Source organism: Typopeltis vanoorti, chromosome 4, assembly GCF_054136105.1.
Source record: "Typopeltis vanoorti isolate ZY-2024b chromosome 4, IOZ_Tvanoo_1.0, whole genome shotgun sequence".
Classification (NCBI taxonomy): Eukaryota; Metazoa; Arthropoda; class Arachnida; order Uropygi; family Thelyphonidae; genus Typopeltis; species Typopeltis vanoorti.
The window spans coordinates 139,329,829-139,345,140 of record NC_143552.1 but is presented as its reverse complement, the minus strand read 5'-3'; the positions used below and the strand labels follow the sequence as shown (position 1 = coordinate 139,345,140).

Below are 15,312 nucleotides of genomic sequence, written 5' to 3'. Positions count from 1 at the left end.
GAATATTACTTTGCTGATGAAGATTTAGATTTTTCAGTCAACAGATGTTTATTCATAAAATGAACTTATCTTATACAGTTACCTATTTGGTATAATCTGATTACTGTGATGTTCATCGTTTCAGTAATTAACATTAATGAATAGTCTACAATAACTGCTACATGACATTTAACAGTGTTAAGCTTTTTAAAACTTCCAGTAATTGGTGTACATAATGAAGAAATCTACACTAGCATAAAACTGAAGAGGGATAAGGAAATTAGATATAAGTCAGTTAATATTGTAGAATTTTGCTAAGTTGAATGTTTGCTGATATCATATTCTTTTATTATAGGATAAATGCAAAGAGGCATCCAGTCAACTGAAGCAGGAAAATAGTGATTTACTTGGTATATCATTTTTAAATTTATTTTTAATTATTACATTTTGTATTTTTGCTATATGAATGTTTTGTATTATTAGTCGGATTTTGGAATACAATTCATAATGTTGTGGCTGCTCTTATAATCTTGAATGTGTTTTCAGAAAAGATAAAGGTGTTGGAAAAAGAAATTATATCACTGAAAGAGAATATAACTCTACTGAAATCTGAACAACAGAATAAAGTGTAAGTACATTATTTGTTAGCATAAAGTTTTTCATTGACCTAAAGTTTTTCATACAGTCGTAGAAATATTGCTTTGATATGGTTTGTGCTACTCATTAAAAGATAATTTACACGTGAATATATGACTATGAATACACATGCACACACAAAATTTTGATATTTCCATGTATGTGTGCATGTAAAATTTTTTACTATCATTTCTATATGTGGAAGATTGCAGATCTATAGTAAATTAATGCTGTATTCTGGTTGTTGATGCTCTTTTCAAATAGCTGGAGATTATAAATCTTAGGGGAAAAGCTGCTCCAGAAAAAAAGGTAGAAGGAATAAAAGATGGGTGGAAGAAAGCAGGTTTGATGAGTTTAACAGTTGAACTGTAAATGATGTTGGACAGCTGCTGTTTGTGTTATTGTAGGTTTAGGAGAAATGGGAGGAATGATGGATGCCAGTTCTGTTGAGCAATGCCTGTGTCCTATGGATACTTCCATTGTTGAATAATGGAAGTATCTGTAGAAAAGACATAAAATAGAAACAGACTGTCTATTAAGACAGTTGGTCTTAAGTTGGACAGCTAGAGAGAATGTATGAGAACATCAAGATTTTTAGAGACTTTTTAGTGCACCACCCCAAATGCGAGGATCAGTATTCTAAGGTTAGTAAATTTGGAATGCGTACAGAATTAATAGCTGGACAGGTGAAAAGTAATCTCTTGAGTGAAAGTGATGATACAAAAATGAAGTGTTTGTGTCAAGAAAGGCTTTATCTTTTTTGTGAGAAAAGGATAGAATTGCATTTTAAAAGCATTAGAGGGATGACAAGATGATGTGTTTTAGGGCATTAGTTATAGGTCTTGAAGCTTTTGTTGTTTGAGTATACTGTTTGTTGTATGAGTAGGAGGAGTACAAGGTACTATCACCAACAAAAATATGGATAGAATTTGAAGTTAGTGAAAAGGTCATTTATGTATGTGAATGGGTGTATATAACAAAACCCTGAAAAACATCTTCATTACTAGAGAAATCTGAGAAGAGAACATCATCTACCATTACATCATCTACCCAAGAGAAAACTGTCATCTCATTTATAAAGGATGAAAGGCAGACCATACAATAGCAATTTACAGAGAGGCTCTCTATGCCACCTTATCACATTATCAGATGCTTCAGAAATGTCATGTGCAACAGCACAGTAGATAAGAAATTATATTCTTGTTTAATCCTTTATCAAAATTTAGGCAAACAGTTTGCACATAAAATGTCTTCATGACTAGGCTATTTCTACATAGAGACTGATAACTTCATATTAGCATCTCATAATGCAAAGCACATTTCCTTTTGGAAGAAAATGTACTTTGCACTTAGGGAGGGTCACCACCCAGACTGGTTTTGATCTTTATTGAGGTCTCATCAGATCTCATCTTTGCATTTTGAGTGGCTGAATCTATAGAACCTAGCTGGTAGCTCTCCAGGTGATGAGGTTGACTACTGACTACTTTTTCCATTACTTTGGAGAGCCCCAAAGTGAGAGCAATAGATCAGTTGGTGGCAGTCAGCTGTTTATCTATTTTATTTATTTATTTATTTTGAATTGGCTTAAAATGGGCTTACTACCATGCTGTGGAATGGATGCTAGCTGATTATAATTAGATGTAGAAATATCAAGGACAGTTAGTTCAGGAACTCTTAAATACAAGTACAGGACCTGAAGCCTTTTCTGCAGAAAGACCTCAGAATCTTGATAGATTCTGAGGTCTTTTCTGCAGAAGGCCATAGGAAACATGCAGAACATTGTTCCTGGTATAATCGAATATGATTTGCCTGACCATATGTGATGGTTGTAAGAGAATGGAACGATGTTAGGCATTTGGTTTTGTCTTTAGGTATTGTTGCAATAATGCCATCTGGTTAGATGGATAGAAACTGCATCCGTTGGCCTTTATTAGGGACCAAAAGAGATGACTGCCACTTATTGCAAGAGATGAATTTTCTGATTTAGTTTTTTCAGTCAGATTTGTTATGTTTTTTGACTGGCTAGAAAAAATTTGATTTAGAATATTTTTATAGGAAAAAAAAAAAATTTATATGCACACACATGCAGTGGTTTCTGATTAATTAGGACACATCAGGACTAGAACCCTTTGTCTAGAATCCAATTATGCAAAATTTTATGGAAAAAACTAAAATATCACAAAAAGTTAAAAATGTTTAAAAAAATTGGTATACTGAAAAATTTGTCTATGTTAACCATGTTTTTATTAAAAAAAAAATTAAACGTATGTGTCAGTATCCCTAAAGAGTAGGTATCTATCAAAGAAGCATATTTTTCCTAACAATTATTTTGTAGAAATTTATCGCGTGTACCCTGACAATGTTCCCTTTCTAGACTGCAACTGAACAAAATCTGCACAGGTATCTAATTCAGATCAAGGACTGCCTTCTTACATATGTTATAATTCAGCAATAAATTTCCTGGTTAGTCACTCGCTCATGTTCAGGTGTGTCATCCTCATTACTTTCCTTACCTTCTGGGGTCTTTAAGTGTTTTGTTGCAATTTGTTCAACAATTGCATCCTTCATTTTCATTGTAACATTGAAAGTTGTCAATGCATAAGAACTCTTCGTAGTTTCTGACTTGTTACAGTTCCAAAATGATTTCATTTTCATTATTAGCCATATCTTGCATTTTTTGATCTGAATTCTTAAAACCACAATGAGCAAAGGTTTTGAATTGTTTTGCTGCTTATTTCTCGCCAACTATCTGCAACAAATTGTACTGCCTGTAAAATGATAACCTTTGCACTGATTTTTTTGGCCATTGAAGATGACATCAGTACAGACACCGGACATGAGAATCAAATTTTTTGATTCTCATGTCCAGTGTCTGTACTAGGGATGTGGTATTAGCTGGAAGAAATTCAAGTTGAATGTTTTTGAAACAATCTAATTGAGAGTGTGCTGCACAGTTGTCCAGAAGCAGAAGAATTTTTCTTGACTTTCATTGTAATTCTGCATCCAAACTCATTAGCCATTCCTGAAAAATTAACACACGTCATCCATGAATTTTTGTTGGCATAGTACTGAACTGACAAACTGTCCATTTTAAGCCCTTTAAAGCATCGAGGTTTGGCACTTTTCCAATACCCAACAGCTTCCGTTTGTCACTTCCCGACATGTTACATCATCACAACACAGTAACCGATCCATTGGTTTTTTGTGAAGCTGACAACACTGCAATTTTTAGCTCAAGGAACAGTGTGTGGCATGGTAAAGCAGACCTGTTTCGTCAGCATTATAGATTTCAACAGGACTAAACTTCTGCAGCAATGCAATTAGTTTAGTTGATTTCCACTGTTCATCACTTATAGTATTAGCACTGTTCTACTCACTGCGTGACTTTTTAAATTTTACTTCATGTCTAATAACTATCTGTCTCTAGTTATGAAGTTCACATGGCCCAGCTTTCTAGCTAACTCTTCTGATTTGGTTTTTAACATTTTACCATTGACGCCTTCGGCCAGTTACAATAGAGAACCATTGATTGAGCACCACCTCAATCAATGGCTCAACAAATAATTTGTCCTATTGGCCTAACAAACATGCAATTGCAGATTTTGGAACACCTGTTATCTCTGCCAACTGATGATGACTGGTATTAAATGGTTAACTTTTTATTTTGTCAAATAAGGTGATTTGTCTGCTAATGTTAGATCTTTCCTTGGCATCTTGACAGGGACCTTATAAAAAAAAAATTAAATCGCTACACTGTTTGTTACATTTTTTTACTAATCAAATGTGCACTCCATAGCAGTCACTATAAGTAGAATCATTACAGTTAGAATACACACGTTCTTTCTAATCTGTATCCCAGCACTGACTGACAGCAACATTCTCTATGCAACTTGCTACACATGCGCCATCTTCAGCCACTGTCCTGATAAAGTGGCAGGGTTGCCCAAATAAGTGAAGCAACTTTGAGTTATATTCTCAACTTGGTTCTATTCTTCAATATCAGGACAGCCCAAATAATGGGCTGCCCTGATTATGCAGAATCTACTGTATATATAAACTCTAGAATTAATGGGGTTGTTTTTTTATAACTATCTTTAAAATCTTTCGGGGGACCATGTAACCTCTACAGAGTGCGTTCCCTGGGTGGTGGATAGGAGAGCCCACCAGATATAGTGGGGTAGTCCAAATATATTGAATAAGGACTTGTGGACCAACAGAGCTATAAGGGGCAATTATCTTGATTGTAAGGAAAGTAGCACTTCCATGGTCCACTAGCTGGATCTATCCATTTCTTCCTCTACTTTGAGGAGGATCCTCCCACTTTAATCTTTCCTATAAGGCTTATCAGCCAACTCTTCTTATTTTATGACCCTTAAGGTATTAGAGTACTCGAGGGCTATGGGATCTTTCCATTTCTGGCCTATATCCCCTCTATAATCTGCTCTTTCCCCTTCAGTATACCTATTTCTCCTATGAGTTTAAATTTGGAAAAAGGCTAGTTAAGAAGCCTTAAGGTAGCAGTCCTACCACTGGACTATCCATCGCCAGGCTAGTCACCTGACATGGAGAACATTAATCTACTTTTAAGTAGATTAATGTTCTCATTTTGTGAAGTAGATTAATTAACAGAGAAAGTTAATCAAATTGAATCTATGGAGGTAAAACGAAAATGGAAATGATAGAATATAATACATAAGCAAACTGGAATGTAAAAGGAATAGCATATAAAGAAATAGAATTAGACCAAATATTAAATGAAAGAAATTTTCAGATAACAGTAATCACTGAAACAAAAAAGAAATTAAAAGGAACCATGAGAACTGAAAATTTTAATGTAATATATAGTGGAGTTGAAAGAGACAAAGCACAAGCAGGTATTATGATTTGGATTCATAACTCCCTCTCAAAACAGTTAAAATATTATAAATTATGGAATGGTTGGTTTATAGTTTATTTGGAACAAAAACTACAAAGGTCATATTGTGCTATACTAAAGGTTACAACATTAGCATTTACAGAAAATTGTAAACAATATGTCTACAAGAATCTAGTTTCACAAAGCAGCATCTCTAGGTAAACAGAATTGCTGCAGAGGGCACAGCAACATACAAGGTCAGAGGTTATTATAGTAGTGCAAAAATAGTTAACAATATAAGTTAATACATAATATATGAAACACTATGCCAAGAAATGCAATATCTACATATATGTAAAATTATAATAGATGCCTTTATAGCAGTACAAAAATAGGCAAAAAGGGATTATTATACAATATGAATGGATGAAAAGTAAATAAATTTAGCAATGCAGTATAAACAGAATTTAGCAATACATATAAACAGAATTATAGAAAGTACACAAATAGGTAAGATGCCCTACAGCACTACATGATTATTCAAAAAATAAAGTAGCAAATAAGATGTATACACAAAATGTATGTTAAGTGATGCAGTATCTACATATAAATAAAATTACTGCAGAGATTTCAGTAGTACATAAATAGATAACTATAGGTTAACATATGTATATACAAAACAAATCAAGGAAAGCAGTGTCTAAATCTAGTAAGATTACAACAAACATTATTATACTAATACTTAAAGAGTCAGAAAGGAATTATTATACAGCATTGATGCATAAAATTTAAGTTTAGCATTATGGTATTTACATATTAACAAAATTACAGCAGGGTGATACAAATATACAAGATCAAGGCCTATGGTAATACATAATTGGTCAGATTTAACCTAATGAATAATATGTATGTATAAAAGTTAAGGTAAGCAAAAAAAAGTATTTACATATGAACAAATTTATGGTCAGATATGTTTGTACAAATTAATTCTTTCTAAAAAATTAAAAACATGCAATTTGCCTAAGTATGCTAGCATTTCCCTGAGTGTATATGGCTTGGTTAGATAGGTGAAAATGTCATTCCTCTCTTGTGTAAATTTTTGACAATCTACCAAAATATGATGAATAGTGAGATGTGTGTTGCATTTTTCATATATGGGAGGGTAATCAGCTCTCAGTAAATGAGAATGTGTAAGGTGACTGTGACCTATGCAGAGCCTAGCAAGGACAACCTCCTCCCTTCTCTTTGTATGTTGACTAGAATGCCAGTGTTTAATTTCAGGTTTAATGTTAAATAATGTCAGGAAATTATTTAATGTTATATATAATTTGTTTGTTGATGCTTCTTGCCATGTTAACATTAGCTTTGATCTTATAAGTTTTCTGTAGTCTGTATATGGAACTGCCAAACAGTATGTGGAGAAGGTATGAGCTGATTTAGCAGCTCATTTCCTTTGATTCCGATGTAGATGGGAATCCAGCAGAACTGAACATCGAAATTAAAGATTTTCATTTTGTGAAGCAGGTGTAACACCTCATAAAGTACTGGATGTGGATTATACTTAGGAGAGGAGATAGCCTGTAAAGAGCTCAGTGCTGTATAAATTATACACTTTTGGTAGCAGTTTTCTTTTATATGCACAAGTGCAAGCTGAATGGTATGTAACTCTGCTGTATAATTACTGCAGTCTGGTGGGATCTGATTTGAGATAATAATGTCAGGAAATACAGCAGCACAGGCAACAGAGATGTTAGTTCTCGAACCATCAGTATAGATGGTTAAGAAATCAGCATGTGCTGCTCTGTGCATTGAACAATTGCAGGTAAATGGATGATGGGGTATAAGATTTCTGTAGCTGACAAAGTGAGAGGTTGCAGGATGGTGTGCAAACCTGCCATGGAGGAATGCTGTTAAGTTTACTGTAGCTAATGTTGTCAACATTTATACTAACAGCTTGCACAGTTTCTTTAATGTGCATACCAAAAGGATGTATAGCAGTTTGATGTGTGTGATATTGAGCTTCCCAATGCAGAGAGAAGACACTATTGTAGCAAAGGTGGAGAAAGTTCTGATCGCTATTCTTAGTATTTTCTTAATGTAAAACCCATCTCCTAGGAGATGTATGATGTTATACATTATGGTGGGAGGTCACTACCCAGACCGGTTTCGATCTTTATTTTACATTATGGAAAATACTAAGAATAGCGATCAGAACTTTCCCACCTTTGCTACGAGTTGCCCTAGTTTGTACTATGTACTTGAACTACGTGCTTTAGCTTACGCTAGTAGTCGCCGATACGTTTATAGTTACTATATTCAGCATGAAACTCTTTGATTCCGATCTTTGAGTTTCTTATTCGGTTTTAAAACAATGTGGGAATTAATATCCCCTTAATTTAAATAATGTTTACATCGCTGAAATGAAGCCTATTGGCTCTTTATATTTTAAATAATTTATGGTTGCAACTTTTTGACAACTCGTATAGCAGAGTATATAAGTTCTTTTCACTATACCCTTAGTATTATACTTTGGTCTAGCTACTCACTGATGAAATCTCAATAAAGATAGAAACCGGTCTGGGTAGTGACCTCCCACCATAATGTATAACATCATACATCTCCTAGGAGATGGGTTTTACATTATGGAAAATACTAAGAATAGCGATTAGAACTTTCTCCACCTTTGCTACGAGTTGCCTTAGTTTGTACTTGAACGTACTTGAACTGCATGCTTTAGCTTACACTAGTAGTCGCTGATACGTTTATAGTTACTATATTTGGCATGAAACTCTTTGATTCCGATCTTTGAGTTTCTCATTCAGTTTTAAAACAGTGTGGGAATTAATATCCCCTTAATTTAAATAATGTTTACATCGTCGAAATGAAGCCTATTGGCTCTTTATATTTTAAATGATTATGTAATATTAGCAGGAGACATAAATGCAAGAAGCAGAAACACGAAAATTAACAATAATATAGGAATATATGGAGAACATACTCTAAACAGGAATGGTAAAAAATTGATCGACTTTGTAGTTTATAATAACCTTAAAATAATGAATTCTTTCTATAAACATAAAGACATACATAAATATTCTTGGCATATTCTTGATTTTCATCCTCGGCAAGAGGATGGAAATCAATATTAGATTACTTTATTACTTAAATGAAAAGACATCAAAGTTCTCTTTAGATGTTAGAGTTCACAGAGGATATGAAATAAGTAGTGACCATTTCCCCCTTAAAATAAAATTAAGATTACAACCTAATGAAATGGAAAATCACCTGGAGTGGATGGGTTAGGTTTGGAATTATATAAATATGCAGGAATAAGTTTCAAAGAAAGACTCCTATTATTTTTAAATAAAATCTGTTCAAGTAACCCACCAATAGAATGTAAAAAATAATTGTGATCCCTATCTTTAAAAAAGGTAGTACAGATGACCCTAAAAATTACAGAGGTATAAGTATTCTAAATTCCTGTTACAAAATATATAGCAGAATTTTAAATAACAAACTAATAAAATATTCTGAAAACTTTATTTTACAAGTACAGAATGGATTTAGAAAAAGACGTTCATGTATAGATATAGACCCAACCTTTTGCCAATGATTAATAATAGAGAAAAGAATACAATTTAGAAACACATATTACATTTATTGGCTTTGAAAAATCATTTGACAAAGTTAAAAGAATCATTTTATTTAACATATTAAAAGAAAGACAAATACAAATATTCTAAAAGCTATGTATATATGAAAATAATGAAATACAAATTATGTACAAGAGAGAGAGAGATAAACCAAGAAATGTCCCCTTTCAGCAACTCTTTAATATTTATTTAAATGAAATAACAAAATGGAATAAAAATTTCCATCAAGGTATTAAACTTCTTACTGTGAACTTAAACACTCTCTGTTTTACTGATGACCAAATAATAATTACAAATTCTGAAGATAACTTACAGAAAGATATTTTAAATTTAAATGAAATAGCCAAATATTATGGCGTGATAATACCAACAGAAAAATCAAAAACGATGGCATTTGAAGGACAAGATCCAGTAAGAACTAAAATAGTAATAGATAACAAGATTTTAGAACAGGTGAATTCATTTAACTACCTAGGATGTATGATTACATATGAAAAAGTTGTAAACCTAAAAATTGCGAAATATTTAAAAATAACAGGTGTAATCAACTCTATATCTAAACCTAACCTAGTTCAAAATGAAACCAGACTAAAAGTATACAATACGTTAGTCTTACCAGTCCTATTGTATGGAAGTGAAATCTGTACAATAAAACAAAGATTAATAACAGCCGAAATGAAGTTTATGAGAAAAACTGCAAAGTATACTCTATTCGATCACAACAGAAATGAAGAAATTATGAAAGAATTACACCAGGAATCACTAATAGAAAAAATTAAAAAAATATAAACACAAATGGATGGAACAGTTGAAAGAATAAAAACAGAAAAATTACCAAAACAAGCCTTAAATTACAAACTGCTAGGAAAAAGAAACCTGAAATAGGGTGTGAAAGCAATATTGAGATTATATCAGCCAAAAGTTCTAGTCATTTTTCCTGTGGTACTCCAGATAACACAGGGAATGGCAGCAGCACCATTGTAATTACATGTTGAAAGGAGATGTGGCATGCAGAGAGAAAAAAATATTCTGCGACCTTTTTTTTTTTGGAACACTGTAGCCAGTGAATCTTACAGGTGTAATGAATAAAAGAAAGTTCAGCTGCAAGAAAATCTAGTTGGAAACACAGGTTGGTGGCTCTGCTAATAAAGTTTTTTATGGGTAGGTTTTCTGTAAACTGGGAAAGCAAGAGGATGGTTAGAGAAAAACATATGATTAAAGCATCTAGAAAAGACATTATTTGTGTTTTCTATAGTCAACTAGATTCTGGGGTGCTGCCTGTTGAGGTGAAAGAGGAAATGAGTTGAATATATAAGAGCCATGTGCCCAAATGAACACATCAAAGTGTCTTAGTCAGATAGGTTTGAGAACTGAATTATGGAGCATGTTTTTGAAAAATTCCATATAGAAATTGGCAAGGGGAGGAGACAGAAGGGTCCAATGCTTCTGTTTATATATGGTCTTTCCAAGTGAGCAGATATAAACAGTTGAGATTACACCAATACTTTTCTCTCTCCCCTCTGGTGAATGTGGAGTAAGATATACATTGATCTCTGTTTGGCCACATTTGCCTAGGCACATTATTCATTCCTCCTTCACATCAACAGCCAGTACCCCAGAATCCAGTTTGCTACAGAAAAATAAAGACCTCTAATCATGTTTTCCTGACAGTACTTGCCAATCACCTTGTCCCATTCTGAAAAATTTCTTGCACATTATCTTCATAACAACCCCTACCAGCATGTCTCATATACCCCTCCTCCTATTCATGAAGATCTGCAAATTGCATTCCTTCAATTTCTTTGTATCCCACATACCAAAGATCAGACCCTTCTCTAAACCTTTTCTAATATATCCTGATATCCTCTTGTTCTTCCATCACTATCACAGAGCTGAAACATTTCCCCTACATCAATCTTATAAAAATCTTTTAATAATATAAATGTTTCTATCATATCCACTCTTCTCCGCCTATCAACCAACCTTTGCAATCCACAAGCTCTCAATCTATCAATGTAGGGAGCATTTTTTACATCACTCACCAACTTAGTCACTCTCCTCTGAACCCTCTTCCTTCTATATATCAATGATCTACTTCAGTTGACCTCTAACCCAATACACAGCACATTACATTCCTCCCTTTCATTTGACAACCCTACTCTACACAACTCACCTCAACCCACAGAACATCAACCACCACTGCCCTTAATTTTGACCTCCAAGCCATCTGCCAATGGGGCTCAGATAACCTTGTCAACTTCAATGCTAGTAAAACCCAGTTCTGTCTTATTTCTCACAAAAAAGAACCATTTTCCCCCCAGCATTGTTTTCGATAACATTTAAATTCTCAGACAAGATGAAATTTCTCTTCTCGGAATTACTTTGACATCAAGCCTCTCCTGGCATAAACACATCACAACCATTGCATCCTCAGCTTCCAAAAAACTAGGTTTTCTCTTTCGCTCAAGACGCTACTTCACTTCTAAATAGCTGTTAACATTATACAAGTCGCAAATCCACCCAGCTCTTGAACTGCTCTCACATCTGGAGTGGGGCTCCAAAAAGCTTCCTCAAAATGCTTGAGGAGAGAAATTAGACTAATAAATGACCCATCCCTCACCAACTCAATCCCCCACTTTCACATAGACGCTTGGTCTCTGCAATCTGTATATTCTATAAATATTTCCATGGAAAATGCTCATCTGAAACAACATCAATAATTCCCCCACCCTGTACTAAGCCCATTGGAACACGTACAACTGCTGCCCAACATCCTTTCACAGTACACGGTCGAAACCCACAGAACAAGTTTCTTTTCCTCCTCATTCATCCCTGCTACTGCAGTAAGTACTGTGGAACAGTCTTCCCCCAGATGTATTTTCCAAGGAATACAACATTCAGGCATTCAAATCAAATGTAAACAAGTTTCTCCTTTCGCAACCCACCATCCACATACGGTACTAACGTACTATAGGTTGACCAACCAACTCCTGTGTATGGGCCCAACTTAAAAAAAAAAAAAAAAAAATCCAAGGAATCCAGGTGACCAGATCTGAGCACAGTAATCCAAATGTGGAAGTATCAACGCTTTATAAAGGGGAATAATAACCTCTTTATCTCTGGATGTTAGTGTGTTCCTCAATAACCAAGTAATCCTATGTGCAAATTTGGACACCTTAGCAATGTGTCCCCTGAACTTCATCTCCCTATCTACCAACACCCCTAAGTCCCTAGCCTCATCAATCTCTTGGAGTACCGTTCCATCAATGTAGTACACAGCTGGTAATCTTTTAATCCCAAAATGCATAGCTTTACACTTTTTCACATTGAGTTGACATCCATTACCTTTTGCCCATTTTGCAAGCCTTATTTAAATCATCCTGCAAACTCTCAACATCAGCTTGATTTTTTATTGCGCTACCCAACTTTGCATTCATCAGCAAACAACTGAATATCTCCCTTTAAGCCTATATTTCTGCTATAGTTTCTGCTATAATTCCTATATCATTTATGTACAAATTAAACAACAATGGCCCAAGTACAGAGCCCTGAGGCACACCACTGGTCACCTGCCTCATCCTGGACTCTGCTCCTTCATACACCACCTTCTGATATGTCTCCTTGAGCCATTCTCCTATACATATCACCAGTTTAGTATCCATCCCCATCTGCTCCAATTTGTGCAATAGTATTCCATGGGGTGTCCTGTCAAAAGCCTTAGCAAAATCCAGAAATACCACTGTGTAACCATTTCCTTTGTCCAACTCAGATATCATTCTATTATAAAAAGCTAATAAATTGCTAAGGCAGGATTGACCTTTAACAAAACCATGTTGGCCCCTATAGCGTATCATATCCTAATCGACCCGTTCTTGAATTTTGTCTTTAACCAACTTTTCCAATAATTTTACCACCACTCCCGAGATGGTGATTGGTCTGTAATTAACTACTGCAGTTATAGAGCCAGCTTTATGTCTACTTTGCCTTCCTTCCACTTCCTAGGGACCATACCAGAGTTCAAACTTAAATTAAATAACAGAGTAAGAGGCGTTGACAATTCCTTTGCACTTCCCACAACACCTGAGCTGATATTCCATCTAAACCTACAGCAGTGTTTGCATTTAAATTTTGCAATATACTAAGTACCTCTGATTTCTTAGCTTCAATTCTCACATTAGTTATTGCTACAGGTATAGAAATATCCTCACTTGGGTGATAGACTTTTGAAAAGTGGTCACTCAGTAACTCTACTATTTCATCTGAATTTGTCACCTCAGTACCATCAGCACCCACTAAAGTTATCCTTCCAAAGTCATTCTTTCTTTTACTTGCCACATAGCAGAAGAACTGTTTGGGATTACCCTTGATCTCTTTGGCTAGAGTCTTCTCATACTCTGATTTAGCTTTTCTTACTATGCTGGTAACCTTCTTAGCTTGGGTGTACTGATCATCTTTCTCTTTATAAATTCTCCATAACATTTTCTTTTTATGCACATCAAGCTTGATGCTACTACTCATCCATCTAATGCCTACCTTGTTTGTCTTCCTGACCATGGCGACACAATCTGATATTGCCTTCCTCGGATACCCGCTGATTTTATCCGTGCACTGCTAACATCTTTCCCCTGCAATATGTTCTGCCATGGGACGGTTACAAGCTCACTCCAAAGCTTGTTATAATTGCCTAACCTGTAGTTCCATATATGCCCCTTAAGAGAGAAATCCACAAATTTTGCAACCTCCCAAGTCAATACCACATGATCGCTCTCACCAATTGGAGGTAACGAGGACACCTTACTTCTGCATATATCCTCTGAACCGATGACCAAGTCCAACACTCTCACACCACGTATCCCTTCAGTTATGTGCTGTTTCAAGTAATTATCTCGTAGAAGATGTATAAATTCCATTTCCTTTTTTTTTTTTTTTTTGCCACGTGATATTTCGTCCTTCCAATTGACATCACCATAATTAAAATCCCCCATAATAATCACTAACCCTGCACTAATTTGCTGATGCATGAATTCAATATCACCCCCTGTACTCCCTGCCCTATAGCAGCAACCAACTGTATATTTGATTGCATTGGTCACTATTTCACACCAGACCACCTCAAACGAACTATCATTCACATGTCTATCATCTTGATATACTACTTTCTTTGGCTGCAACTCATCAGCTCTCATCAACAGTACTCCTTCCCCTGTTCTATCTTCTCTATTCTCCCTGAAAATACTGTACCCATCACATTTGATTCCAATGACCACATCTTCTGCTGACAACCAAGTTTCACTAATGCCTACAATTTTTGGTTGAGATTGCACTGACTAATGCCAAAAATTCTTCCCTCTTATTTTGAATGCTTCTTGCATTAGTATACAAAAATTGCAGATTCCCTTTTGTTCTTGTACCAGCTTTAGAACTGATATACATGTCACTAATTTCAGTAATCCCATGCCAATTTCTATCCACTCTATTCTGCAATTTATTCCGCGAATAAGGATCAACAAATATACAATCACTGTTTAAGTTTCTCTCTCTTACACACAACCTTTTCAATTTTAGTTTACCTGCCCAATTACTTCAACTTGTTCAGAAAACAATAACTTCTTCAATCGCTTATGACCTTCCACGTTCAGATGCAACCCATCTCTTGCATACAGCTGTCTTTTGTCTTCAAACACACTCCAGACCTCTTATTGCACATTCTTGCAATCATATCATTCATTATCATCGCTCGTCTACTTAACTCATAATTGTTAAAACGAGGCAGCACACACACTATCCTCCCATTGACACTTTTCTTCTTCACAATATCTAACAATGTTCTTAAATCTTTTGCTACCCGATTTATACTACCACTCAGGTCATTTGTACCCACCATAACTATGATCTTTTCTGCATCATGCCCTCTCTTTATTGCTAAAGCCACTGTCTCTATTGTTCCACCAGCCAAGTACTCCTCAGGCATACCGCTCTCCATACCCTTAATCATAGAATCACCATATATTTTACTACTAAATTTCATTCAAGTCCAAATGAGCATCATTCATGGCCTCATTTTCTACACTATTCAGCATGACTCTCCCAGTTTTATTACTCAATGCTCTTGCTTACTCCTTCACTCTCACGACATCTCATTTCTTCTAGACTTCTTGTGCTTTCATTCTGTTATCATTACTTCACCAA

At 35.0% G+C, this 15,312-nt stretch overlaps 1 protein-coding gene across 1 annotated transcript in view; it reads left to right on the top strand.

Annotated features, from left to right (window-relative positions):
* Positions 1-15,312, top strand: part of LOC150107715 (uncharacterized) — a 74,923-nt gene that overhangs the window by 15,825 nt on the left and 43,786 nt on the right. Inside the window, exons 2-3 of the mRNA XM_090391485.1 lie at positions 335-389; positions 526-607. Coding sequence (XP_090247611.1) covers positions 335-389; positions 526-607 — 137 coding nt within the window. The remainder of the gene's footprint in view (positions 1-334; positions 390-525; positions 608-15,312) is intronic.